This window comes from Rousettus aegyptiacus, unplaced genomic scaffold (assembly GCF_014176215.1).
Source record: "Rousettus aegyptiacus isolate mRouAeg1 unplaced genomic scaffold, mRouAeg1.p scaffold_m13_p_3, whole genome shotgun sequence".
NCBI classification, from domain to species: Eukaryota; Metazoa; Chordata; class Mammalia; order Chiroptera; family Pteropodidae; genus Rousettus; species Rousettus aegyptiacus.
The window spans coordinates 166,373,899-166,399,956 of NW_023416306.1; the positions used below are offsets into that span (position 1 = coordinate 166,373,899).

The 26,058-nt window shown below is 57.2% G+C and overlaps 2 protein-coding genes and 1 long non-coding RNA gene across 6 annotated transcripts in view; 1 reads left to right on the forward strand and 2 right to left on the reverse strand.

Moving 5' to 3' along the window:
* Positions 1–6,674: 6,674 nt before the first annotated feature.
* On the reverse strand, positions 6,675–11,526 carry LOC107511227. Its single transcript, XR_001597033.2, has 3 exons — positions 11,136–11,526; positions 7,827–7,979; positions 6,675–6,817 (listed from the first exon to the last, which is right to left on the reverse strand). It is a non-coding gene; the product is annotated as an uncharacterized LOC107511227 (long non-coding RNA).
* A 6,491-nt stretch (positions 11,527–18,017) lies between these two features.
* On the forward strand, positions 18,018–19,903 carry FAM181A (family with sequence similarity 181 member A). Its single transcript, XM_016145436.2, has 2 exons — positions 18,018–18,125; positions 18,859–19,903. The coding sequence occupies exon 2, from the start codon at positions 18,934–18,936 to the stop codon at positions 19,810–19,812; it is 879 nt and encodes a 292-aa protein (XP_016000922.2). The 5' UTR covers positions 18,018–18,125; positions 18,859–18,933; the 3' UTR covers positions 19,813–19,903.
* A 3,663-nt stretch (positions 19,904–23,566) lies between these two features.
* The window catches only part of ASB2 (ankyrin repeat and SOCS box containing 2), a 39,153-nt gene continuing 36,661 nt past the window's right edge, over positions 23,567–26,058 (reverse strand). For 2 of the 4 annotated variants that reach the window (XM_016145503.2, XM_016145506.2), the window contains one exon: positions 23,567–24,225. In XM_016145503.2, coding sequence (XP_016000989.2) covers positions 24,089–24,225 — 137 coding nt within the window. In that variant the 3' untranslated portion in view covers positions 23,567–24,088. The remainder of the gene's footprint in view (positions 24,226–26,058) is intronic. The other 2 variants (XM_016145505.2, XM_016145504.2) reach the window with 1 other exon arrangement.

Genomic DNA, 26,058 nt, shown 5'->3' on the forward strand with positions numbered 1-26,058 from the left:
CTGAATCTTGTTTCTTGATACACAGCTTAAAGTCAACATCCCAAAGGGCAGCTTCGAGGTGGCAAACTTTTAGTTGCCTTCACCAACTACTGCTGCTCAGGTGATTCCTGAGTGATTGGTTTAAGATTCCACTTCTGGGAGAGCTGAAGCCGTAGTTAAGTCTTGATTTAGTGGCATGGGGCTTAGCGTAAGCGGCTCCATTTTGTGCCTATGGCCTTGATTCTAACACTATAATGAAGTACAATATGAACTCACTCACCTGTTGCCATCTGCCTACCTAGAATGCGCGTGCCCAAGGACGGGTCTTTGCCTGGTTCCTGCCGCAGCCCCAGGGCTTGCACACAGGAGATGCCCAATAAGTGCCCAATCAGGAATGCAGTAGTCACGCCTTTGGTCTCCCTGCTGCTCGTTCCTCTACGGCCAGCCGCAAAAAGTGGGTTCAAGGTCCTCACGCCCACAGCCTTCTCTCCAGACCAGCTTCCTTTGACCACCTCAGGAGCGTCCTGACTCACGTGGCACTGTACCCAGTCTCGCAAACTCACCTGTTCCGCAGACACAATCTAAGCAGGAGGCCCTGTACAGAAAACAAACAGACAGGAAAGCGATCCGATCCGTCTGGGGCAGGGGAAGGAGAGCAGGTTTCCCTCACCTCTTGGCCCCCTGGCTCCCAGTGTGGTCCCTCAGGCACCTGTGCAGAGGTCAGTTCTCTGTGTGCTCATATGCATGTCCCCCTTGTCTGGTAACAGCACCTGTTTTTTTCCGGGGACTCCCCTAGACCCATTCTCAGACAGGGATTCCATCCACCAGATCTGCCCAATCAGCAGGCGCCATATCCCGGCCACGGTGATTGGCTCGGGAAGGACATGTGACTCGGGTTGGTCCAGAGTCTAGCCTTGGAACTTTTCCTAGAAGCACTGAATAAGAAGTTTGCTCTTTGTGCTGGGGTTGCTGCCGGGCTGGTTGGTTGGGTGTCAGCCAAGATCTGTGGGCATCTGCAGGAAAAAGCCTTCCCAATCATAAAGCCAAAACAGGACGGCAGACTCGAGAGAGAAAAGTAAGCAAGTCCTACTGGCCTTATTTGGTCTCCTGGATCCGACTGGACCTGCAGCACCGGTTACTTAAGCCAAGGGATGTTCTACTTTGCTTAAGCCTGTTTGAGCTGGGCTTTCTCTCATTTATAACTGAAAGAATCCTGACTGATACATTAGGGTCCAAAGAACACGGTTTAAGAACCACCGCTCTACGTCATCCTTAAAGTCAGGCAGAATGCATTTGATCTTTAATTTCTGTAAGCTTGTTTTCATAGATAATAATAATAACAATAATACCTTCGACTTTTAGTTGTTTTCAGTTTCCAACAAGTTTTCAGAAGAATACCATGAAGAAAACAATTCTATTTCTGTCCTGTGGATGAAGAAACTGAAGATTAGTGAGGCTGAAGGAATTGCAAGTCCCCTGACTAATAAGTGACAAAAATGCCTCTGCAAGGGTTTTTCAGGATTTACGTCAAATATGACACAACTGGATTAATATTTTAATTTCATAAAGAGCTTCCAAGAATTGATAAAATAAACCGAGTATGATCCTTCAGTAGATAAATGAGCAATAGAGAATTCCCAAAAAAAGTGATTCGAGAAATAAACAATGGAAAAATATTCAGGCTCACTAGCAATCTAAAAAAAGTCAAATTGAAACAAGAAGGTACTATGTTTCCCATTTTTAAAATATGCAAAGATTAAAACAAAAGACAGACACTGAGTGCGGATCTGGATGTAGAAAGAGTGATGCTCTCCAGGACAATTCTTTTGAAAAGGATTTGGCAAAAGCGTGTCTAAAACATGGCTTGGCCATTTTTCTGAGAAGGGCCAGATAGTAAATATTTTCAGTATATTGAACCACATGATCTCTGTTGAAACTATTCAATCTCTCCTTGTAGTTTGAAAGTAGCCATGAACAATGTATAAATTAATAGGCATGGCCGTGTTCCAATAAAACTTTATTTGTAGAGACGGGTGATGGGCTGCATTTGCCCTGTAGGCCACGGTTTTAAACATTTATTATTAAATTATTACTAAAAAGGATGGTTATAAAAAACATGTACTCACATGGAAACATACTTAGGATATAAAGTTAAATGGAAAATAGCTGGCTATCCAATTTTATGTAGTCATAGCTATGCAAAAAAAAAAAAAAACCAAACAAACAAATCTATAAACAATTATGAGAGAAAGTAAATATACCTGAATTAGTTCTCTATGGCTGCTTAAAAAACCCCAATTTTAGGAGTTCAAAAAACAATGATTACTTCTTACAAGTCTATAGGTTGGCTGAGCTGTCATGTTGATCCGTGCCGGTCTTGGCTGATTTCCCAAAGAATGGCTGAGATCGGCAAGATGGCTCATCTCTGCTGCTTGTGGTCACCTATCCTCCAGCACGCCAGCCCTGGCAGGTACGCCTGGAGGGGGCGGGGCGGGGTCTAGGGTCAGAGTTGACGCTGTCGCTTCCACCACATTCTACTGGTGAAAACAAGTCATGTGGCCAGTGTGAAGTCACATCGCCTAGGGCATGGATGAGTAGGGGCAGGGGTGGCGGAGAAGCGACCACGGCACCAAAATAATATTTCAGAGGGAGGGACACCAGCCTTTTCCTCTCTCATGCCAAATCAGAGGCCGCCTTGGTAGTCTCCCGTGCCGCCCCTGCCCTGGTACTACTGCTTCTGGATCAGTGTTCTCAAGCTCCTGGACCCCTAGACAAATAGGGTCCCTACCTTGATGCACACGTGTGCCTGCTCCACTGAAGCAGACATCAGCCTCTTGGGGCAGCTGAGCCTCGGCGTCCGGTTGAGAGAGTTAGAGAGAGAGCTCCCATGTGACCCCGCACACAAGAGCTCTGCGTTACCTACAGTGTGGTAGGTACATTTGCTAACACTGATGAGCCAACCTTGACACATTATTATTACCTAAAGTCTGTAGTTTACACTGAGGCTCACTATGCTGTACTTCTATGGGTTTTGACAAATGCGCAATGTCATGTGCCCACCATCACAGCATCCTACAGAACAGTTTCACGATTCTAAACCCCACCCCCATTTACTCAGCCCTCCTCCCTCCCCCGGAACCACTGATCGCTACTGTCTCTATACGTTTGCCTTTTCCAGAATGTCGTACAGTTGGAGTCACAGAACATGTAGCCTTTTCAGACTGGCTTCTTTCACTTAGCAATGCACATGTAAGGGTCCTCCGCGTCTTTTTGTGGTTTAATAGTTCATTTCTTTTTATTACTGAATAATATTTTATCATTTGCCTTTTGAAAGACGGTCCCACGCGTGGTCCGCAGCCCTGTCCTTAGGCCCCAAGGGCAATGACGGTTGACCAGGTGGACAGGGCACCTTGAGCTCTCTTGCTTTTGAAGAGGCTCACTCATTCTCCTCCACAATCTGTGGGCTGTGGCTGACCACCACCCCAGGCTGTCTGCCGCACGGCCAAGTTCAGCCACGGGCACAGCCCTCTCTCCCTTTTCTCTGCCCAGCAGCTGGTTTACAATGTGGGGCTCTGTGGGGAGAAATGAACATCTGCTTCGAAGCTAAAACTTGGCTTGGAGATGGCAGACGTCAGCTCACAGGCCGGATGATGGATGGCGGGGACTCGGTTTGCAGTGTATTTACAGCTTATAAGGGTGAGTTGTGCGTATTTTGAGCTTGGCCCGAACGCCTGCTTGCCCGGTTGGCTCGTCAGGCAGGGTCTGTTATGATTTAGAGCTCCGAATCTGCTGGCTTGATTTCTGAAGCTAACTCTTGTTTGTGAAATCCCCCGCAGATATGGGGTCAAAGCGTGTGCGCACGTCAGGGCTGGGTCACCGCTCCAGGCCCCCTCTCACTATACAGATGGGGAAACTGAGGCCCAGAAAGGGAAGGTGCTGGCCCCAGGCCACAGCACCTGGGGTGGAGTCTGGGGGCTGGAGTCTGCTGCCTGTGCGCAGGGCTTAGCTTGCCCTTTAGCTGTGGGATCTTGGATAAGTCACCTAATCTTTCTGTCAGTTTCCTACTCCACAAGATGTGGGTAAGAATGAAACCTACCTCACAAAGAATCAAATAAGCTGTGAGCTAGGCCTCTCGCCCCTGGACCGCTCCTCCTGCCGCACCGGCCCTTCCTTCCGGCCTGTCAGGCTGCCGTCAGGTCCTGGCCCCTGCGTTCCTGCCGTGGATCCCGCAGATCCTGCAGCCGAAATATCTCGGGTGTCTGGCGTTGCCTCCCACCTCTGCAGCCGCTTCCTCTGCTCTGGACCCGGCTTCCCCCTGGGTGACAGCAGTGGCCAGTATCTGGACCTCTTATCTCCCAGGCCCTGTGCTTGTGGGGCTGAAAAGCCTTCTAAGTGTCTCGTGGATTTCTGTGCAAAATCTGAACCGCTGAGCGTGGCCCAGGAGGCCCTTCCGGGGCCCGCCCCTGGGGAGCCCTTCCAACCAGCGCCCGTCCTCTGCTCTCTTCTCTCCGGCCTCATCCAAGTATCTGTGGTTCTCATCAGGCTCGTGCAGCTCTCTGTCCTTTTTCACACACACTCACCTCCTGGAGCATCTCTCATCTCCTGCTTCCCACGCGGACTCCTCCTTGCCCTTGAGGTCCCCGCAAATGCCCCGTCCTCCGAGCTGTCCCTTAACCCCCTGGTGTGATTGCGACGCCTGAAGTACAAGGCATCTGTCCCTTCCGTGGTCCCGAGACAGTCTCAGCAGAACACGGGCCCGTGAGTTGGACCCGGATCTCTGTGCGGTTACGCTAACTCTGTCCCGGAACATTCTAGAAAGCCCGCCACGTGAGTGAGTGAGTGGCGCTGGTGTAGGAATAACTTGAAATCTGCTTTCGCTCACGGAGTCGTCGTGGACGCGCGGCGGTGTCAGCTGCCGCGCATGAGCCTCACAGAGGATTACAGCGCCCGTGGGCGCCCCGGCCCACTCCGAGGGCACCACTTTCCAGGCGGGGTAGTGACAGTTTACACGTCCCCCTCCCTCCAGACTGAGGGCCCCAGTGCTCGAGGCGTCGTGACGGGGGAGACAGCTGTGGTGCCGAGGGGAGAGCTCCGGGCCAGGGCTGCGGGTGGGGGACACCTCCTCTCCCTGGGGACCTCCGTGCTGAGCTGGGTCACACAGACGCGCCCGCCTGCTTGCCCGAGAAGAGGAAGGGGCCTTATTCTGGATTTGTCTGCTCTGCCCCTTCTGCATCTGATTCTCCGGGGGTGGGCCCCAGGCCCCCAGGGGGTCTGACTTGGGGCTCAACATTTGGAATCTTCTGGCCGCCATTCCCATGGGCTTCTTATCCTTTATCATCGTCATATCTCTGAGGCAGGCGGCTATTAACATACCTGTTCAGAGATGAGCAAGAGAAGCTCAGAGATAAGAGGTGACATGCTCAAAACCTGTGTGGGCTTCTCTCTCCAGCCCCTGCACCCCTACACCCCCCTGAAAATCTACGATCTGAATTTTCAGAGTTGGGCTGGGAGTGGAGCCAGGCTGTTTGGACCATGAAGCTGTGACTGGCAGTGCCTGAGGCCACCTGGTGGTAGCTCTGGGAACTGCAGTCGGGTACCCAGGACAATGAAAAGTGGCCTGACCTGTGCGAGCCCCACCTAATCCTAACCCCTAACCTGTGTGCCGCTGAGTGACACAGACCCCTCCATTTATTATGGTGACAGGATGGCTCCACAGAGGCACCAACGCCCATTTAAGGGGTACTCTCCTTTTGATTCAGGTTTAGAAATCTAGAGTCTCTGAGTGGAGCCTGGCTGAGCTCTAAGCAAGTGAAGACTCCTGAGGCCTCCATTTCCCCGCTTTTCGTCGAAGAGGCTGAATTGGATCTCTGGGGAATCCTCTTGGCTCTGAAAGCCTTCTGTGTTATGACTAGGGACAACCAGTGACGGGTTGAGAGGGCTAAAATCATTCTTTTCTGAGACCAAGTTTCGGTATTTGGGGAGCAGTCCCAGACTCCTTCAGCCTGTCAGTGCGCTCTGTCCCTTTCGTGGGGAAAGGAAAGACAGCTGACGTGTGCCCGGTTCTCCTCTTGGCCTCATGTGTTCACCAGGCATTTTTTGAAGATGTTCAAATTAAAGCCTAATTGAAAAATGAGGCTGTAACTCCAGGATAAGGGGTGGCAGGGCCCAGGGCTGCTGACTTAATCAAGTGCCCTAATGTCATTACGTCTGGGAGCGGAGAGCTGTTCCCTGTGACTCGGACATTTTCCAGCTGACAGGGCTTTTCTTCTCCTGTTTTCCACTGCAAACCAATGCCACGTGCGTTCCGTCTCCATTCCAGAGAACTCCCTGGAGGGGGGTTAACACATGGGCGGAGACGGACTTCTTCTTCTTTCTAAAAGGCTTGAGAAGGAAAAGGCTGCACTGGGCTGTACCTGGGGAGAAGGGGTGGCTTACCCCCCAAAAGACCCTGCCTGAGGGGCCAAGCCCAACCCCTCCCCTCCGTGTCTGGGAGATGGGGCCAGTGGCTTGGAGTCATTCCTTTCTTCCTCTTCCTCTTCCTCTTTCTCTCCCAGTCTCTGATACTCTCTCTCCCTCTGTCCCTCTGTCCCTCTGTCCCTCTCTCCCCCTCTCCCCCTCCCCCTTTCTCTTTCAATCTCTCTCTCTCTCCTATTCTCTTCTTCCCTTCTTTCTCTCTCTTCTCTCTTCTCCTCCTCTTTACCAAAAACACTCACAGCAGTGGCACCACCAAGATCGCGAGAGGCAGAGGTGACGTGGCTCTGGGCTCTGCCGTCCGTCCCCAGGTGCTGGCATCCTGCAGGCTCTGGCCCCGGACCTTTGCCTCCGTGTCGGGGGAAATCTGACAAATGAAAAATTCTGATAGGTAAATAACATAACGTGTCCCGACTCTGAATGAACCGTTGTTAATATGTGACATTTTGGCATTTTCGCTTCCAGACTTTTCTTTTTTTTCTTAAAGAAAAATCACTCTCTTTTTTAATTAAATTAAAAATGATACATTTTCTTTTTAAGAGTAGAGGTACAACAACCACCGCCGCCCATTTCCACCGCCCAGAACTGGCCCGGAAATGCCCACTGCGGCCATTTTGGTCCTTTGCTCCCAGTCTTTTTGCTCTGTGTGTATTAAAGAAACAAAATGAATAGTATATTAACGTATTCTCCTTAAAAGATTAGAACATGACAGATACGGTTATAATCCCCCTTGTCTACCCCCCTTTACTCCAGGGACTCCCCCCCACACAGAAAACCACCGTTGTCGGTTTACAGTGTGTCCTTTGAGCCCATTTTAGATGTTTTTCATACAATTACGAGATCATAGGAAACACACGGCATCATTTGGTGTCTTATTTATATCTGGCTGTACTTGACATTTTCGACTGGCTTTGTTCTCTCAACCTACCCTGAACTGTGTCCCTGTTGACCTGCCTCTAGTTAATTCTCTCTCTTTCTCTCTCCTCTCTCCTTTCTTTTCCCTTCCTTTTTACCCTTTCTCCTCTCTCTTGCCTCTTCCCTTATGGCCTGTCCCTTCCCCAGGCCTTTGTTACTGACCTTGAGTGATGAACATGTCCGTCCGTCTGTGTCTGCCACTGCTCTGACCCACCTCTACCCGCCCAGAAGGCCTTTGCCGACCGCCCTCTCTCCTCTGCCTCTGCCTTTCGTTATCCTTTTGTGCTCATCCGCTTCGGCTATTGCATTTATCACTTTATGAGGCAATAATTATTTTGTTCATCTCCCCTCAGGCCCGTGATTATCTCTCTGTTCTTGGCACCGAACCCAGTAGTGTTCAAGGAGATGTCAGTTAACAAATGTGAATTAAGCCGCTTTCATACCCAGTTTGGCTTGCTCACCTCCGGAGACAGGGTGCTCACTACCTGGAATCAGGTTCAACCAGGGGACTCCTCCGTCGAGACCCGCAGTGGCTCCCTCCGGCAGAGTCAGGGTTCTCTTGCGAGGGTGTGCTGTCAGCTCGGCACGCGTCACGCGGGATGGCGGAAACCGTTCTGGAGCAAGAAACCATACGGCTTGTGTCTCTCAAAAAGATATGTGGAAGTCCTGCCCCTCGGTCCCTGCGACTGCGACCTCCTTTAGAAACACGGTTTTTGCAGATGTGATCAAGCGAAGATGAGGTCGTATACCCCGATGAGGTCGTTATCATGGGCCCTCAAGCCAGGGACTGGTGTCCTTCCAAGGGAAAGGGCCGGGGAAGTTGGATGCGGAGGCAGGAAGGAGGCACACAGCGAGAAGGCCACGGGACGGCAGAGGCAGGGACTGGAGCGGTGCAGCCGCTAGCCGAGGCGCCCCAAGGGTCGCCAGCCACCAGCAGAAGCTGGCGGACGGCAAGGAGGGGTTCTCCTCACAGCTCTCAGAAGGGGCAGGCCCCGCGCACGGGGTAATTTCAGACGTCCAGCCTCCAGGGTGCTGAGAGAATACTTTCCTGTCCTTTTGAGCCACCCGGTTTGTGGCACTTTGGTGGCCCTAGGAAACTAAGACGGCTTGTTATATAGCAAAAACTAACGGGCACCCGTATCGAGTCATCCGAAAGATGGACAGTGGGCCATGGGGCAACGCCAGCATTCAAGCGTTGCCCCTCACCCCAGACTCCGAGGTCTCCCCGGCCAGCGCCCTCGGGGTGCAGGGGGCAGTGTTCCCGGAGCCCCTGGGATCGTTTTCATGGACTTCGATCTTCCGGGAGCCTCAGGCTGGCCTCGGAGCGAGCCTGGCTTGTCTGCCCTCTATGTGCCCTTAGCATGACTCACGGGAGAGTCAAGGTAGGGAAGAGGGTAGGGTGGCCTTGGCAGGGCCGGCAATGGGAGCCCCTTGGAGACTCATTAGTGACCCGGGGATCTGAGGGATCTCCAGAAGGCGTCTGTGAGCAGGTCAAGCGAGGGACTGTGGGTGCCTGAGGAGTCCAAATGGATACGGCCCAGGGCCGACGCACGCCTCGGGAAAGACGAGAATACCCACCGCCCATCCCCACGTTGGCGTGGTGTTTTATTAGAGTGTCCGTTTCTATTGCTCGGATGTTCTCTCATTCTTTGAGGGAGGCAAGGTAGGTATTATTCCCATTTTCGGACGAGGAGATCGTATCCAGAGAGAGGGGTCTCCTCTCATGGTTTCCCTCCAACGTTAGCCTTCTTTGCCTGGCTAACTCCTTCGTTTCCGTTAGAACTCAGATCAGGATCCACAGCCCCCCAGCCCCAGGAGCCCGCCCGGGGGGGGCGCCTACCCTGCGCCCTTCTGCTGCTTCCCAGACGTTGCGTGTTTGCACCTAGTCTGTCCGCACTGCACAGCGCCCTCTGTGGGCCGGGGCCGCGTGGCCGGGTCACCTGCCCTCCGCCCTCCGCCCTCCGCCCTCCTCCGCCTCCCCTGACCTGGCCCCTCCCGCCCGCCGGCAGGTGCTGAGTAGGTGTTTGCAGGTAGGCGCATGGGAGTGTGGGTGGATGCTGCGAGCCGACCAATCAACACCGCTGCACCCCGGAGCCAGCCGTGAGCCCCCTGCTTGACGAAACCAGTACGGGGTCTCCAAGGATCCCAAGCCAACTAGGGACAGACAGACTAGACCATCCTGGGGTGGAGGGTGGAGGCCCGAGAGGGCAGTGGGCGGGGGGCTCTGGAACACCTTCGGGGAGCTGGGAGTGGGGGCTCTGGTCGCAACTCAGAAGGGGCGGCGCGCAGGCTGCCAGCCGCGGCGGCCGTGAACTTGGGGGCAGACAGTCCAGTCCGAAAGGCTTCTTCTTCCCGAAACTCCGGAGACCCTGAGCAATTCCAAGGGCGCCCTCTTGTGGCCATTTGGGGCCAAGGCGGAGAGCTCAGAGGACAGCCCTTCATTTCTTCTTGGCCAAGGGTGCCGGGAATGGGCTCAGAACAGGCTCAGAACAGGGGGCGGGAGCACTGGCCTTGGAGTCAGGCTGCTAGTCCTGACGGCCTCACTAGTTCACCAGGTTGCCTTGGGCAAGCCATTCACCTGTCAGTCAGCCTCAGTTTCCTCATCCGATTAACAAGGGGGTTCGATGACATGAATAGCTCTCACAGATAAAAATGCCCACCGCAGGCCGGCTCTGGGCCAAGCTCTCACATGTGTTACCTTGACCCTCCTCCGAGGACACGGCAGGTAGGTGCTGCCCCACAGGAGGAAACTGAGGCTCAGAGACATACATTAGTGACCTATCCTTGGTCACCCAGCTGGTGAGTGGCAGAACTGGGGCTTGCAGCCAGGTGTGTGACTCCGAAGCCCCCTTTAACATCCCTGCCACCCCTGTCTGTGGTTCGAGGGATCTTCTGAAGAGAGGAGAGCCACAGGAGCCATCAGGGTCCTGGCTGGCAGCCAAGACAGGAAGTGGAGTCGGAGTCAGGACCATGAGGCCCCGATCAGCCTCCAGGTGGGAAGGGAGCTGACGGCCCGGAGATGCTGTGGAGCTCCCTGGGGAGAGGAGGCTGCTGGCTGTGACGCCGGAGTTCAGGCGAGAGGTCCAGGCTGGAAACTGAGACAGAGAGTCGTCCGACCATGGCTCGTACTTAAGGCCCATGAGACCCACGAGGTTTATCTGAGCACGGAGGAGGAGAGAGGAGGCCCGGGGCTCATCCGGACACCCGATCCTGGCATGGCGGCCAAAGACGCAACTGCAGGCTGCACCGGACACATGCTGAGCCCACGTCTGCCGCCGCACTTCCTTCCTCGGGGAAGGATTGGCTGGATCCTGCCCGAAAAGTCAGCGGAGCTCTGGCCCTGGAGTGGCCCGCGCCTCGGCTGGCCCACGTCTGACACACACCCCTCCCCCGCCTGCCTCTTTTACCTACACTGTCTCCCCGCTAGAATGCCCTTCCCTCCTTCCCAGCTAAGCCCAAGCCACCTGCACTCATCCTCTAGCCAGAGAGAAGAGGTCTGTGGCAGCTGGGGCCCTGGGTCCTCATTCAGAGTCTGGTGGGAACTGTCACTGCCACCCCTCGTGGATGTCTTTGTACTTGGGGCTGGTTGTGGTCAAGCCCTTGGGCAGTATTTGGGCTCCCTCTCTCCCTCCCCCACCCTCGTACATCTTATAACCTGGTCAGCCCCAAGCCGTGCTTGGAATCCATCTTTCTCTATGGTCCCAGCAGAGTGACTAGAATCACACCCGATGTGCGCATGAATAAAGCGAGGCCCAGAGAGGTGGACTCACCTCCCAGATCAGCGGAGGCAGGACTGGAATGCAGTTCTCCGACTCTAAAGGTGTGTTACATCTGCTTCTAGGTGACAAACGGGCTCCGAGGGGTGCCTGCCACATGCCAAGCACTGGAAGGTCATCCAAAGGGGGCGCTGTTGGCCTGGAGAGCTCAGCCTGAGCCCTGGGGTGGAGGTGAGGGGGCTGCTGAATCCACCGTGGTTTGTCTTCTGGCCTCCCCTTATCTGACCAGCCCTGGGAACAGAATGCACAGGGCAGGCTCCGAGGCTCCACTGGTGAATTATGCAAATGTCTCTCTCCTGTGACAAGACTTTATTCAGAGAATCTTTTTAAAAGTGTGTTTAGCACTGAATTTGAGCTACAGACAGAGTTGTAGTCAGGGGTCAGGAAATGAAAGTTAGATGACAAAGGAGGATCCCCTGTATATCACCAAAGGGGGACAGGGCCGGGAATCCGCGAGGCAAGAGACAGGGGAGAACAGCCTGTCCCCGCCTCGTCGGAGGGGCTCTGTGGTGTAGACACAGACTGAATCCAAACCCTAGCCTCTCTGCTGCCTAGCTCAGTGACCAGAGGAGCGTTCTTCTACCTCCTCGAGCCTCAGTTTCCTAATCTGTCAAATAAGAAGGACAGTGCCCACCTAAGAAAGTTTCATTCATTCATTCATCGAGGATTAAATAGAAGGGCAGACGTAAAGCTCACCTAGTGGTATTCAAGGGGCTTCAGGGCCCTGCGCCCTTCACCTGTGTCTTAGAAACTCCCATCCCCAGGAGACAAGGGCTCTTCCCTGATGACGAGCGTGTGTCACTTGTGCCAAACAGCTGAGGGAGAGCTGTGACTAGAAGGGCCGAGCACGGAGGTGGCACCTGCTGTTTACAGGTTCTCATGTGGCTGGGTATTTGAATTCCCAAGGTGGCTCAGAAGCCAACCAATCATTTCGCTCCGAGCTCGGGTTTGTTCATTCACCCATTCATTCGACGAGCCTTTATTACGTGCCCACTGCGTGCAAATAGAGACGAGGGGCATTTCTCCCTGACTTCACCTCGCTCCACTCCTCGCGGTGACCTGTCCTCTCCATTGCACTAACCTGCTCACGGTCTCCATGCTCCAGAAGGCCTGACAGCCCCGGTCTCAGCTTGTTGAGTTGAATCGATGAACTTTGGCCTGGGAAGTGGGAGCGCTTGAGTCCTTGTGGGGTCCTCACCCTTCTCTGGAACACTGTTCCCTCGATTAAAGTCGCAGGGCTGTGTTCCCAGAACGCTAAGCTTCACACCTCCAACTTCGCTTCCTGTGATTTCAACCTGGATTCAGAGACCCCTGGCAAACAGCCAGCCTGTCCCTGTCCATAGCCACATAAGGCAGCACTAGCCGATCAGGGCGTTCTAACTGCCGAGCCCTGCGGGGGGCCCTTGGAATCTTTCCATGGGCACCTGCCAGACATCGCCAGTCAAATCCGAGTTGACAGTTGAGATTAAACGGACTTTTCATTCCTGGCCAGCGCCCTGGGACGGGCGAGAGACACATCGGAAAGGCACCAGAGGCTACAGGCAAGGTGAAGGGCATGTGCCAAGGGTCAGAAATCAGCACAGGGCAGTGGCGGGAATGTGGGGCAGTGGTCCACTGGGGACGCCCGGCAGGGGCACAAAGACACTAGTGCTGTGTCATTCCTGTCACATCAGCCCCTCCCTACAGGTGAGACGTGCCCAGGATGGGCTTCACCCGGGCAGCCTTTGGACTCAGGGGAAGAGACGATGCGGGAAGGCGTGTGATGTCTCTGTCATTGCAGTTGGGCTGCGGCCAGGGGCACGGCGACTGGCCGAGCCGGGCTGTGACTTCTCTGGGTCATCGCGAGGTCTCCGGCTGCTCTGAGGGCACAGCCACCCTGGCGTTAAGCCTCAGGTCTGAGGCGAGGTCGCCAGGGCAGAGAGCCGTTGGCACAGCAGCCCAAGGGGTTTATTTCAACCCTAAGCTTCTCATCCCAAGGAAACGAGAAGCTTGCTTGCTCTGATTCCAGCTGACAGCATGCCCCGGGCTGGTCTTTGATATTATGTAAGGACGTTACATAAATCATCTCGTGATGTCTGTGTCACATGTCCAAGAGGCACTGGGCAGCCTTCGCACACTGCCCACCCCTCCCCTGCCCCCCGCCCACCCTCCCGGATCTTCCTGGGTCTTGGGGTGGGCCCTAACTCTCCAGGTCTGGGGCGGCTGGGTGCGTCTGCATCACCGCGACTAGCAGAGCTCCTGGGGGGAGTTAGGGCCTGCGTGCTGGTTAACGGTTGTCAGTAGGGAGCAGCGTAATGCGGTGGTCATGATCTAGGGTCTGGCTCCCGCTGCCAGCATCCCAGTCCCGGGTCTGTCATTTACTGCCCAGGGGACCTTGGGCAAGTTTCCTAACTGACGTGTGCCTCAGTTTCCTTATCTATTAAAACGGTGATCACGGCACCTGGGGGGAACAAATGGCCCAGTACGTGCTATGGACTTCGCTCCGCTGGTAAAGTTCAGTTCCAAACCTGTCCGTCCTTCGATGACTATCCTGAGTTTGCAAGACAGGCTTTAAGAACTACCATTTCAGCGGCTTATCTGTCTAAATCCAGATTTTCAAAATTCTGCAACTGAAACAAATGGCCAATGTCAGACCATGAGCCGTAATGCCTGATTTCAAAGTCCCCTGTCATCGGAACGGCCTCCTTGTCCTCGTCCACTGTTTACATTCACGTGTGTGCAGGAACCCCGCGTTCCCGGCACGGGGCTGTCGCTGTTTGACATATGGGGCTCCCCCATCGTACTTTTTAATGGGCTTCTCTGCACACATGTCATTGGGAAGCCCACCGCCTTAGCTGACCTCCCCGGCTCCCTCTGGCTTGAGCAGTGCCTGTCACTGTCAACTGCCACCTCTCCCTTTCGGTTTCCATCTGCACGTGTGTTGGCGAAATCCTAGAGGTGGGTTATGTCAGGCGACATCCGGAGATTCTGGATGGGTGGCTTCTGGTGGTGTGTTTGGGAAACCACGGAAAGTTAGGTTCCGTCATTCTGTCTCACTGGTAGGTGAGCAGACAGTGGCTGCTGAGTCATCAAGACAAAGTCAATGTCCCCTCCAACAAGCTGTCCCCAGGACGGAGGAGCAAGCTAAGTAAGCCACCCCACGCCTTCTGGTCCCAGGCACATAGTACGTGCCGAACGGAGTTGACTAGAAGCTGGGAGTCCCCGTCGCTGAACGGTGTGAATAAACCTGAGGTGAGGTTAGCACGGCTGGAGTATCAGAGATCCGCGGCAGTGACCGCCAGTGGTCGGGAAAGGGTACTCGAGGTCGAGTTAGCTCACTCGTTGCTCATAGAGCGTGACAGAGACCCTGCTCTGGCACAGGGGGATGCAGTTGTGCAACGGCAGTGGCTCTCAGGGCACCGAGAGTCCCAGAAGAACACAGACAGTTCACCACCAAGAACAATCATCGCAACCGCCAGAGTCCTCCTTTGAGGCCTGCTTTGAGCTGAGGCCGTTCTAGTCACTGGAGATACAGAGATGAGCCAGCCAGGTGGGGCGGGGTGGGTGGGACAAACAATAAACGAAAAACAGACAGGAACAGTTGTTTCCAGTCCACAGGGAAAGATTCTATTCAGTGGAGTGGGCAAAGTACTTAACTCATGAAACACAGAGTACTGAGAAGCTACTCTCTGTTAGACCCCTATACGGGTCAAATTACAAAGGGCCTTCTTTGGTAAGCTAAGGAGGTTAGACTTTATCTTTGAATCCATAAAGGTAGGGATGGGAGAGGGTGTCATGTGTAATGCTGGGCATTGGAAGTCTCCTAGATGTTTGAGCTGGACTTGGGAGAATCCTAGGAGGACAATGCTGGCCCAGAAGCCCTGAGTTGGGCCCAAGATTTGGTGGTTTGAGGCTTGTCTTCGGGAGTGTCACCGACTGTAAATAAGGAAAACAATTCTCCCCTTGCCCGGACACAGGACCACGATGAGAGAATACTGTGAAAGGGCTCTCTAGAATGAGGCATAATTATTATTACTGTTTTAAAACCTGTCTATGAGGCCTCTCAGAAAAACAGAGAGCAGCCTTCCCCAGCGGGGGTCAAAGGCGGTCCCCAGAGGGCTGGCCTGAGCTGGGGGTGCGGCCAGGCCAGTACAGGACTGTAGATCAGGTTCTCAGGCTGCAGCTGCCTCCTCTCCCCTGGACTGGTCTCCCGTAGCCGCGGCACCCACATTCCTGAGTCAGAGGCTGAGAGTCACATTCCGAGGTGCGGACAGCCGAGCTGAACCCAGGATTGATGCAGACAGTCTGGCTGGCCTGTGAGGCCTTCGGACCCGAGCGCACTTCATCGGTGCCCAGTGCCTTAGAAGAAGCCATGTGGTGTGGGGGGACCCGCATGGGCTTTGTGTGCAGACAGGCCTGGCTTCAAAGTCAAGTTCTGCCAGTTATTAGCTGTGATCCCTTGGAAAGTGACTTGACCTCCTGTCTCTCACTGTAAAAGGCAACAGGAACACCCTCGTGGAGCTGTCACAGGATCGGGCGAGGTGCCCCGTGCGCCATCATGGATTCCGGCCTTGGCACGTATTAGGTGCCTAACAAGCATCAGTTCCTTTTTTCCGTTTTTCTCTCCCCTTTTCTCTTCTCTTTCCTCTTTCCTCGAAAAGCGGGAAGAACACACGGGAAGAGGAGCCGATGTTAAGAGCTCTGGCAAGATGTTTTAAGATTCAGATTTGACTCCCACGGAGCTCACCGGCCGGTCGCGGGACGTCGCGATTGGCTGAGAAACATGGGGACGGCAGCACACGCAGTCAACGCCGGATGAGCTAGCGCGGCTGCAGGTGCTGCCGGGTCTGGGAGGAAGCTGGGGCCGGGCGGGGTGGCGTGAGGATGCCTCCCTGCTCTTGGGAGGTGGAAGGCCTTCCATAGGGAGGGACCAGCAGGAGCAGACAGACGCAGAGCGTGCAGGGAGCCGGGGCGGGTGGGGCCGGGATGGCTTGAGGCCAAGTCTCCCACGGAGAATAGTGAAGGTGGTTAAGTGGGCTGGCGCCGGGCTGCGGGGGGATTTGAACGCAGGCCGGGGCTGTGTGTCCTGCGTCCCATGCGGTAGGCCAGCGGCAGCTGTGACGGGAGTTGCACGGAAGCCTAACCCGGTGATCTCGGCCTGGTGACCTCGGCGTTTTGTCCAGCCACGTGTCGTAGGGTGGTTTGGGGCAGAAAAGGTGTTCCTCGCCTGTACTGGTCAGAGTGGGCTGGGTTACGCTGCAGAAACAAGTAATCCCAGATCTCAGAAGCTTAAGATGATGACGGTTTAGCTCTTATCCCCTCGAAGGCTGCTGCAGACAGGGACCACCCTTCAGGCCCCAGGATGGTCAGTGACCCAGGATGGTCCAGTCCAAGGTCACCTCCTTCTCAGTTCATGCTTTTCCAAACCTCGCAGCAGGGCCGTCTCCATCAAAACCTTCGTTTTGCCTGCAGGGACCCTTGGGCCAGAGGAGGAGGTAACTTGGAGCCAGGCCACTGTGGGCAGTCGCTTCGTGCGGGCAGCAGCTGCCCATTGGCCAGCAGGAGGGGGCGTGACCGTCACTGCTGGGTGAGGCCCCGGCCCTGCCCTGCGGGTGCGTCCAGCCTGGGTGGGGACTTCAGAGAGGAGTCCTTGGAGTTTCAGGTTGTGGTACCAAAGTGTGGGTTGGCGTATAGACCACCAGCCACTGGGCCAGGGGGCAGGAGAAGGTGGCAGAGAAGAGGAGAGAGGAGGAGGGGAAAGGCAGGAGGCACAGGGGACCCTCCGGGCGGGCCGGCGTGGAGGCCTCTCCCACCGGCACTTCTCAGGGAGCCTTCCTCCGCCAGCGGCCTCACCTTCCCTCTGGCCAGTCAGTGGGCAGGGCCAACGGCTGGCTCTGGGCTCCCGTGCTCGCTCGGAGCAGCCCTGCTTGCGGCCCCGCCGGCGTTGGCACGGTGACAGTAACCAAGTGTGCAAACTTGTGCCATTGTCCCCAGGCCAGGGGGAGCCATGGAGACTGGCTAATATGACACAGGAAAATGTTTGCTGATGGCAATTCTATGGGCTTTGTCCACCTCTTTCTCCATCATGACGACTCGATTTAAGTCCCTAACTGTTTGACTACAAATGCAAGGGGACCGTGCAACGCCAACCTTTTGTCCGGCCGCGCTGAATGGGCAATTCAGGCTTTGTGCAGCTCAATTGAGGAAGCAAACATAAAGACAAGATTCCTGAGCGCTCCGGCTCCCTTCCCATGGATATCCCAGCCCCTCATTAGAGAGTCCTTCCCGGCTACCTCTGCCCACATCGGTGTGCCACTGGCCCTCGCAGGCCTGCCGGGGCCCATGTCCCAGGGAGCGGGGGTGGGGGAAAGAGAGAGGAGAGAGCCACTCAACTCTCAAGGACAGCGGGGAAGGCCGCCCGCCCGAAGGCCGCCCGGCCGGCTTACCCGTCCGATTGTCTGTCTGCACTGGAGCATGGCAGCTGCCGGCCTGGAGCTTGGGGGTCGGATCCCAGGCCCATCTCTTCTGGGCCCAGCTCCTCCTCAGTCTGGGACTTTTCACACACACACACACACACACGCACGCACGCACGCACACGCACGCACGCACACCACCCCTCGAGAAACCAGGGAACCGAGGTCAAGGGGAGGAGGGCGTGGAGGCCGAGGGAGAGAGCGGGGCTGAAGGGTAGAAATTTACCGGGAAATGATTGCATTTGGGAGCTGTCTTTTTTGTGATGGTCCCCATGGTGACAATTTGTGACGGCAAAGAATGTGGGAACGGGGCGCTGCCGCCTGATTGGGATGCTTTGTATCTGGAGAGGCGCTCCTGATTGGCCTGAGGGGCCCCCCAGCTCTGAGACTCGTCCTCCATTCAGCCCACTCGAGGGCGGCACAACCTCTTCCAGCCGGACGCTCGGAGCTCGCCGGCTGCACCGGGCCTGGCCCAGGTCTGCGGCGGGGAACCTGCCGGGCCACGCTGGGGGGCCCGGGGCCCGCACCCTCGGTCAGTGTGGAGGCCCAGGCCGCCGGGCCCGCCTGGGTGGGGGCGTGGGGCAGGCTGGGGCCCGGGGGAGGGGCGAGGGGCTGCGGGTGGTGGCCCAGGAGGCATGAAATTGCTGCAGATGCTTCTACGGGGAGTCCCTGCTGTCCACAGCCTGTGCTCAGCCCGCCGGGCAGGCCTCGGCCTGAGTGCCAGACAGGGGTCCTGCCTGTCCTGCGTGAGAGCTGGGGGTGGAGCGTGGGGACTGAGGAGGGGGGCCGATGCTAGCAGGGCTGGGAGCAGGGGCAGGAAGGGGAGGGCACCACCAGGGAGACAGGGGGCTTGGCCTTGCTGTGAAGTGGGGCAGTCGCCTCTGCTCAGCAGAGAGCGAGCTTTGCCGGCGCGTCGTGCACGTTGGCAGCGTGGCGTGTGGGAGACACGGTGGGCCGGGAAGGCGGAGGCTTGCGCTCCGGTCCCAGCAGTGCCACTTGGAGCCGGCTCACCTGGGGCGAGTCACCTGACCTCTCTGAGCCTCAGCTGCAAGCAGAGGGTGACAGGCCCACGAAGACTAAACGCGTCGGAGCCTGTCCCATCACAGATGCTCACGAAATGCCTAGTGGCGTGAATGGACAGCCCTCTACCCAGGCCTCTGTCTGGGGTGCTGGGGCTGGGCTCACTGTTCGCAACCACGTGGACTCGGGGGACACCCGGGTGCGGTCGTTTGGGGGAGACTCCAATAGTCTGCCTGTCCCTCCAGGTCAGCTCTGTGCCCCCCCCCCCCGGAGGCCGCCAGCCACCAGCAGGTCCTCCCTCTTCATGGAAAGCCCTGGCAATGGCATCTGACAGCGACGTGAAGATGCTGCTGAACTTCGTGAACTTGGCGTCCAGCGACATCAAGGCGGCCCTAGACAAGTCCGCGCCCTGCCGCCGCTCCGTGGACCACCGCAAGTACCTGCAGAAGCAGCTCAAACGCTTCTCCCAGAAGTACTCCCGGCTGCCGCGGGGCCTCCACGGCCGAGGCGCCGAGCCTCACCTGAAAGGGGGGCCCGAGGATCGGCCTGGGAGGCCACCCCTCGATTCTGGCCCGGATGCCGGCCCCGGCGAGGGTGGGGGCTGCAAGGAGAAGGCTCTGGGGAACCCCTACCGGGAGGTGTGTCTCGCTAAGGAGCAGATCCTGCAGGGGCAGAATCCAGAAGTTGCCAGGCCTGGCCAGGTGCCCATGAGGAAAAGACAGCTGCCCGCTTCCTTCTGGGAAGAGCCGAGGCCCACCCACAGCTACCCGGTGGGGCTGGAGGGGGGACTGGGCCCCAGGGCGGGACCCCCCTATGAGGGTAAGAAACATTGCAAGGGCTTGGAGCCCTTGGGGCCCGAGGCGGCCCGGATGCCCATGTCGCCAAGGGTGCCAGCTGAAAAGGAGCCACTCAAGATGCCCGGGGTCTCCCTGGTGGGCCGTGTCAATGCCTGGGGCTGCTGCCCCTTCCAGTACCACGGACAGCCCAGCTACCCGGGCCCTCCAGGGGCTTTGCCTCCGGGCCCGGTGCCCAGCCTGGGCCTGTGGAGGAAGAGCTCGGTTTCCCCAGGGGAGCTGGCCCACTTCTGCAAGGATGTGGATGGTCTGGGGCAGAAAGTGTACAGACCCGTGGTTCTGAAACCCATACCCACCAAGCCGGCCTTGCCCCCGCCCATCTTCAATGTCTTTGGCTACCTCTAGCTGGGCCGGGAGGGGTGTTGGGGACCCCGGGAGCTCCCCTTATGAGGAGGAGGCTGGGCAGTGGTGTGGCCTCTTGAGAACCTTCCCTCTGCGTGTGTGTGGGAGGGGAAGGGCAAGGTTGGGGCAGGGGCTTCTCAGGCTGTTGCCTTGGAAGCTGTGGGGCTGGGCTCAGCTGGCCCCTCTCCAACCAGGCGCGAGCCCAACAGATGACCCTGCCACCCTCGGTGGCCTTGGCCTGCCAGCCACCCCAGAAACCCTAGTTACACGTCTGTTCACCTGCCACCCACTGTGTAAGCCAATCTCAGTTGTGTTCATTTTGTTCTGTGTAAATATTAAGAAAGTTAAAAGAATAAAGACATTTCTTTTGCAGTTTCCACATCTTGGGTGTCATGAAGCTGAATGGTCCCCAGGCCTAAGAGACGAGGGCTATGGCCAGAGGGAGGGCCGCTTATGGAGGTGGCTGGCTGCGAGGGAGCCCAGAAGGGGCTCCGATGTCCGGTAATGGGCCGTAGAGGCCAACGGCTCAGTTCAAAAGACAGAGGGTAGACACGAGCCACCAGGAGAGGATGCGCTGGTTCTCCGCGTGCGGGGACAGGAGCTGGGGAGGCCGGAACCCCAGAGGCTCCAAACGGCTCTGGGGAAGGCGGAGAGGCAACCCCGCCTCTGCCGTGGGGTGTGGCGCTCACTCCCCTCAGGGCCTCCTCGCCTCACCTGCCGGAAGGGGCGGGGGGGAAGAGATGGTCTCCTCCATGATTGGGCCTCGGAACCCTTCCTGACATAAGGCCCCCGGTGAGTGATTGCTAAGGGCTCTGCCTCCCTGTACTCCAGGGTCCCCTGGAGGGGGACGGCCACATGGAGGGGCAGCTTACTCACTGGGCAGCAGTGGTGGGTGTACGGTGGTTTCTGTCTGGTGGTCTTAGAGCCAGCCTTTGTGGCACCAGGGACCGGTGCTCCTGCGAGAATCTAATGCCTGGTGGTCTGAGGCGGAGCTGAGGCGGCGATGCCAGTGCTGGGGGCGGCTGCACATACAGACGAAGCTTCGCAGGCCAGCCCGCCGCTCGCCTCCCGCTCCACAGCCCAGAGACTGGGGCCCCCTGTCTCAGAGGACTTCAGGGCTGGAGGCCATGTGACACAGCCAGAGATGTCTGGATCATTATCTGGTCCATAGGATAGGGAGTGCTCACTGGGACCCTCGCCTCAGGCTGCTTTGGTTTTAAAAAGCAGGGAGGGGGCCAGGAGCAGGTGTGCCTCCTCCCTCCCCCCAAATACATCATCATGAAGGCCCTTCCAGATCCATCCTGATGAGGCTCAGCCCCTCCGCACGGCACGGCAAAACGCTACAAGCGCTAACCCGGGCTCTGCCGTCTACCAGCTGTGCGCCCTTGGGCAAGTTACTTAATCTCTCTGTGCTAATACTGCCTCAGTGGAAGAATGTGATTAGAAACAGATGTGGGGCGTGGGTCATTGTGGGAAAGGTGTGTGAGTGCCTGACCCTCTGAGTGCTACCCAGTGACGAAAAGCTGCACCGACTGAAAGTCCTCCCTCCCGGTTCCCCAGAGACTAGGCCTGCAGGTACCACCATGCCGATATTGCAGTGACAGTCTATCCACAGGGCTGTCCAACACCCCCCGCCCCCTGCCCAGAGAAAGAGCACGGGGAGGCTTGTGTTCTTGCGGGGGGGCGGGGCGCTGCCGGAGCCCAGCACGCCCAGGCCCCCACGGCCTCTCCCAGGGGCTGACAGCCGGAAATGTACTGTTTGAACACGTGAGGCTCGCGAGGAAGCAGACACCTTTGCTAAGACGCGGCTGGACAGCCAGAAGCAGCCGGCCCCAGGACAGCCCATGCGGGAGCCACCTGCGGGAAAACGCACGCCTGGGAAGGCTTTCGCGGGGATGCTCGCCTGACCGGCACGCGGCCCGAGCGGGTTCAGAGTGAATCCCAAGAACCCGCCTCGTGCTCACGTCCTCACGGCCTCAAGTCCCAGGCACCAGGTCAAACGTGCTCCTGTTCACCACATGGAGCCGGGTTCAGAATTTGAGGCACTTGGTGGTGGTGTGCAGACCAGTCTGAGGCTGAAATCCTCCTGGGGGGTCGTGGGGCTTCGCGGGGGGGGGGGGGGGGGGGGGGACAGGGGAATTATGGGAGTGGTGGCGAGGGTTCCGCAGAGCTTATGGCTGCAAAATCCAGCAGTGTGTTCAAAATGTGTACCGACCCCACAGCCTGAGCAGCGACCAATCAGAAGGGTGCTTGGGAGGAGGCCCCAGGCCTGGCATTAACCCTTTAGCCTCTGGGCTGCGGGCGGTGGGGGAGGGGAGCTGAGGAGGTCAAGGCTGGGCCAGGCCCCTGAAGGGAAAGGGGCCCTGACGAGTGGCTGTGACCCACTGGCAGGGACGCGCGTCGGTCTAAGAACCGGGGCGCGCCGTTTACTTCAGGACGCGGGACCGCTGGGCCTGCGCGCCTGGGTTCTTAGACCGACGCCACCTGCGGGGAAAACGCACACCTAGGAAGGCTTTCGCGGGGATGCTCGCCTGACCGGCACTGTCCATCACTGGCGGCCGCTGCCCCATCGGGCTTCCTTCAGGACTTCTTCGGGCTCTCTGCAGCGAGGCAGGTGGGGCTGGGACCAAGCGCTCTCAGGCTGTGGAACCCCAGGGACTTGCTGTGTGTGTCGGGACAAGTCCCCGCCCCTCTCTGGGCCTGTTTTCCCACGGGCACTGCAAGACACTGCTAACTGCTCTCTGACCCATGGCTTTAAAGTGCTGCTTGGGAGGCTTTTCCTCCTCAGGCGGACACTGGGACTCACTCGTTCCATAGAGAGCCAGTGAGTGGGAGCAGCCAGGCCACCGGGGGCCACAGCCGTGAGGAGCCCGACGCCCCAGGGGAGCGAGCCAAAGGCGGAGCTGGGCCTGGAACAAGAGCTCCCTGCCCGCCCGCCCCGCAGCTCACCGTTCAAAGGCCAGAAACTGTGTCTGATCTCGCTTAAGACGCCCAGATTCTGGGGCGGCCCTGGCCCAGGCACCCAGCGAGGAGGCCGGCTCTGGCGTCCCCTCCCATAGCTTTAATCACACCTGGGGACAGAACACAGGCGCGTCACTGAAACTCCCACGGGAACGGTGTGCCGGTCCCAGCGCACGGGGCTCATCCGACCGCCTGACCTCCGCTTTCTCGCCTGCGCCGTGGAAGACGGGCCGGTGGCGCCTGCCCGACTCACCCCACAGAGCCATGTGGGGACTGAAGGAGGCAAGCGAGGGGACAGGGCGTCGTGCCTCTCAAGTTGGGTGGCTTTGCAAGCGCCGATGATGGCCATCCGTCCAGCACCTGGGCTCGTAGTAGCCAGTACTGCGGTATTATTGTAACTTCTACAGCAGAACGGGGGTTAGCAGGACCCGGAGACGGGGTGCCAGGGCACATGTTCGCGTGAGACAGTCCCAGCTGTCAGGAGACCTGTGGGCACTGAGACCCTGTTTGTGATGAAGTTCCTGATCCATAGCGATTGAACCAGGAGAGACCAACCTTGACGGCTGGCTCCGACCGCAGGGAGGAAGCTACCCCTGTCCTCGGGCTGTCGGGTCTCTCTTGGTGCATAAAGGGCACACTCTCTTGGGTCTTCCAGAAGCCCAAACCCAGGTGGCACGTGTGTTCGTGGGTCTGTGCGCCCTGGCCCCAGCCCCTGCCCCACCCCTACTCCTGCCCGGAGCAGGACTGAGGACCCCAGGCCTGGGTGCGGGGTGGGGGGGGGGCCTGGCGAGAGGGACTGTGCTGTGCAAGGCGGCCTCCGTGCAATGTTTATTGTACCGACGGAAGCCTTCTGGGACCGAGGGTCTCCCCACCCCCGCCCAGGCCACACCTTTGGGGAGAGTTTCACAGAGCAAAGGGGAAGGTATAGGGGCCAACTTTGCAGCGAGGTTGTCTAGCAAAGGCAGACTCACCCCGAAGGCGCTCCAGCCACAGCCCACCCCCAGTTCTGCCCTGCCGGCCTCTCCTGCCCCAGGAATGGAGGTTCCTGCCATTCCTGATGGCAGAGAAGGTCTGGGATCTACTCGTCCGTCTGAAAATAAACCTGGTTTGTTTTCCCCCTACTGGACACATTCCATTCCATTCTCTGCTCTGGGCACAGCTCTGGCCCAGAGACCTGGTGAGGTCACAGTGGCTGCCCTAGTTCAGGGAGAGCAGCCCACAGCCTCATGTGTCACCAGGTCCCCTTGGATTTGGGGACATCGCGGTCCTGAGATTCAGTGAAACAGTCCGAAGAGCACCCCCTCTGCACATGCCCCGGTTACTGGGTACTCTCATACTTCAGGTATCTAATCAGCCTGCCTGGGAGCGGCAATGTGTCCAACAGTTTTATACGGTACTTCCCAATGGCCTTTCGAACTTGAAGCCGGCAGAGGTGGGCCAGGGGTCTCGGAGGTTCTGGAAAAAGGAGAGAAGGAGAAATGCTGATTTGCCATTTGCAGCCTGCAAAGGTTTGCTCCTTCTTCTACATACGCAGCCCAGACTCCCGACACAGACCTTAGCAAACAGTTTCAGAGTCTGAGCTCTTAAGTGGCCCCCAAATCACTGAATTTACCTCTGGGCTCTGGGTGGTACAGAGGGGCCCGGAGCAGGGGGCAGGGACTGGGCAGCTCCCTGCAGGTCCCAGAATCCCACCTGACTGCCTCCCCCAGGAGGCCCCACAGGATGCCTCATCCAGGGGAGTTTTCACAGCTGGGAGCGGGGAGGTGGGAGCAGGGACTGAAGCATATAGTATCGGAGTCATTTATTTCAGCCCTAGGCTCAAGGTCTGCCACAGGGAAGCCATTTGTCAAATCAAAGCACATCATTCATTCATTCAACAAAGACGGCTGACCCCTTCGCTGTGCCCGGCCCTGCGCTCGGGCCAGAGATGCAGAGGCAGTGGCCTAGGGCCCTTGGGGAGGGCTCACACCAGACACTGTCGTCCGAGCAGGGTCTTGATGGGTGGGCAGAAGAAGGGAGGTGGGAGCAGTCTAGGCGGGGCAACAGCAGTGCCAAGCCAAGGAGGCCACGGCCACCCAGGGGAGATTGGGATACAGACGGAACGTGGGGGGAGGACAGAGGGCCCGGGCAGCTGCAGCGCTGGCGGCGACGATGCGTCCTCACTGCGTTTCTGACACTTCTGCTGCGTTTCGATCTCACTTGAGCTAGAGCCTGCCCTCTGGGAAGCTGGGCCCCTTTCTCAGCTGAGAGAAAACTAGACTTGTGGGGAGGAAGGCAAAAGGCCACTGGTGGTTCGGGGACACAGGGCCACCAGGGCTCGGCTGGTGGCCTGGATCGTTTCGGAGACTCTCGGCTTATCACTCCACCTTTCAGAGCCTGTCTGACCTTCCTTCTGGAATAACAATGTCAAAATCGGCCTTGAATTAAAAAGCATATGGAGAATGTTTTGCAGATGGAGGGTGGGCTTTTAGGTAACCAAAAATAGGTATAGGTTAAGAACTATTTATGTGTTTTACCTGCTGTTAATAAATGTATAGTCCTGCACATCCCCCACCCCGCCGCTGACCTGAACATAGTCTAGTCACAAGGGGTTACCCTTCTCCAGCGAGGACGGGAGGAGGGGACAGTGAGGGGCAAGGCTGACAACTAAGCTTGGACCACACGGCCCTCTAGTGGCGGTAGAGGCTCATGGTCATAGTAACTAATTCATTAACTCAATGAATATTTATGTATCGAGCATCCAGAGCTGTACCCTGAGTGAGCAGGCAGGTAAATCTGCAGCCCTCCCACCTGTCACCGGCCCAGTAACTTTATCAAAAGCCTCAGTTCAAGTGCTTCCTGGGCACCTGTATGAATGAAAAAATCCTACAGTAGGTTTGGGTTGAAAGGGGCGCAGGGATCAAAGGGGGAACTTGGCAAGTCAGAGTCAGGGCACTGGGACGTGGAGCACCTGAACAGGCAAGAAGCTTGCACAAACACTTGGCCGGAGATGGAACTGTGCCCCTCAGAGTCACAGAAAGCCGGGGGCAGCTGGGACTCCTCTGGGCAGGCGCCTGTTGCTCAGTATCATCAGCAGCACCAAATTCCACTGCTTGGGACACCTCACCTGCTCAGGTGAGCTCTATAATGCCTAGGAGGGAGTCTCAGCCTCACTGAGCCAGGCTGCCCCATCTACGCAGCAAACAGCAGCTGGACCATAGTCAAACCCCACCTCACTGTGCCAGGCACAGCCTCCTGCAAGCTCCTCGTGTTGGCAGAGCTGGCGGGGGCTAGACACGAGCCTGCCCA

What these genes read in the sequence shown, in the direction of transcription:
- FAM181A (XM_016145436.2), top strand. Translation starts at nt 18,934, where the DNA reads ATGGCATCTGACAGCGACGTGAAGATGCTGCTGAACTTCGTGAACTTG.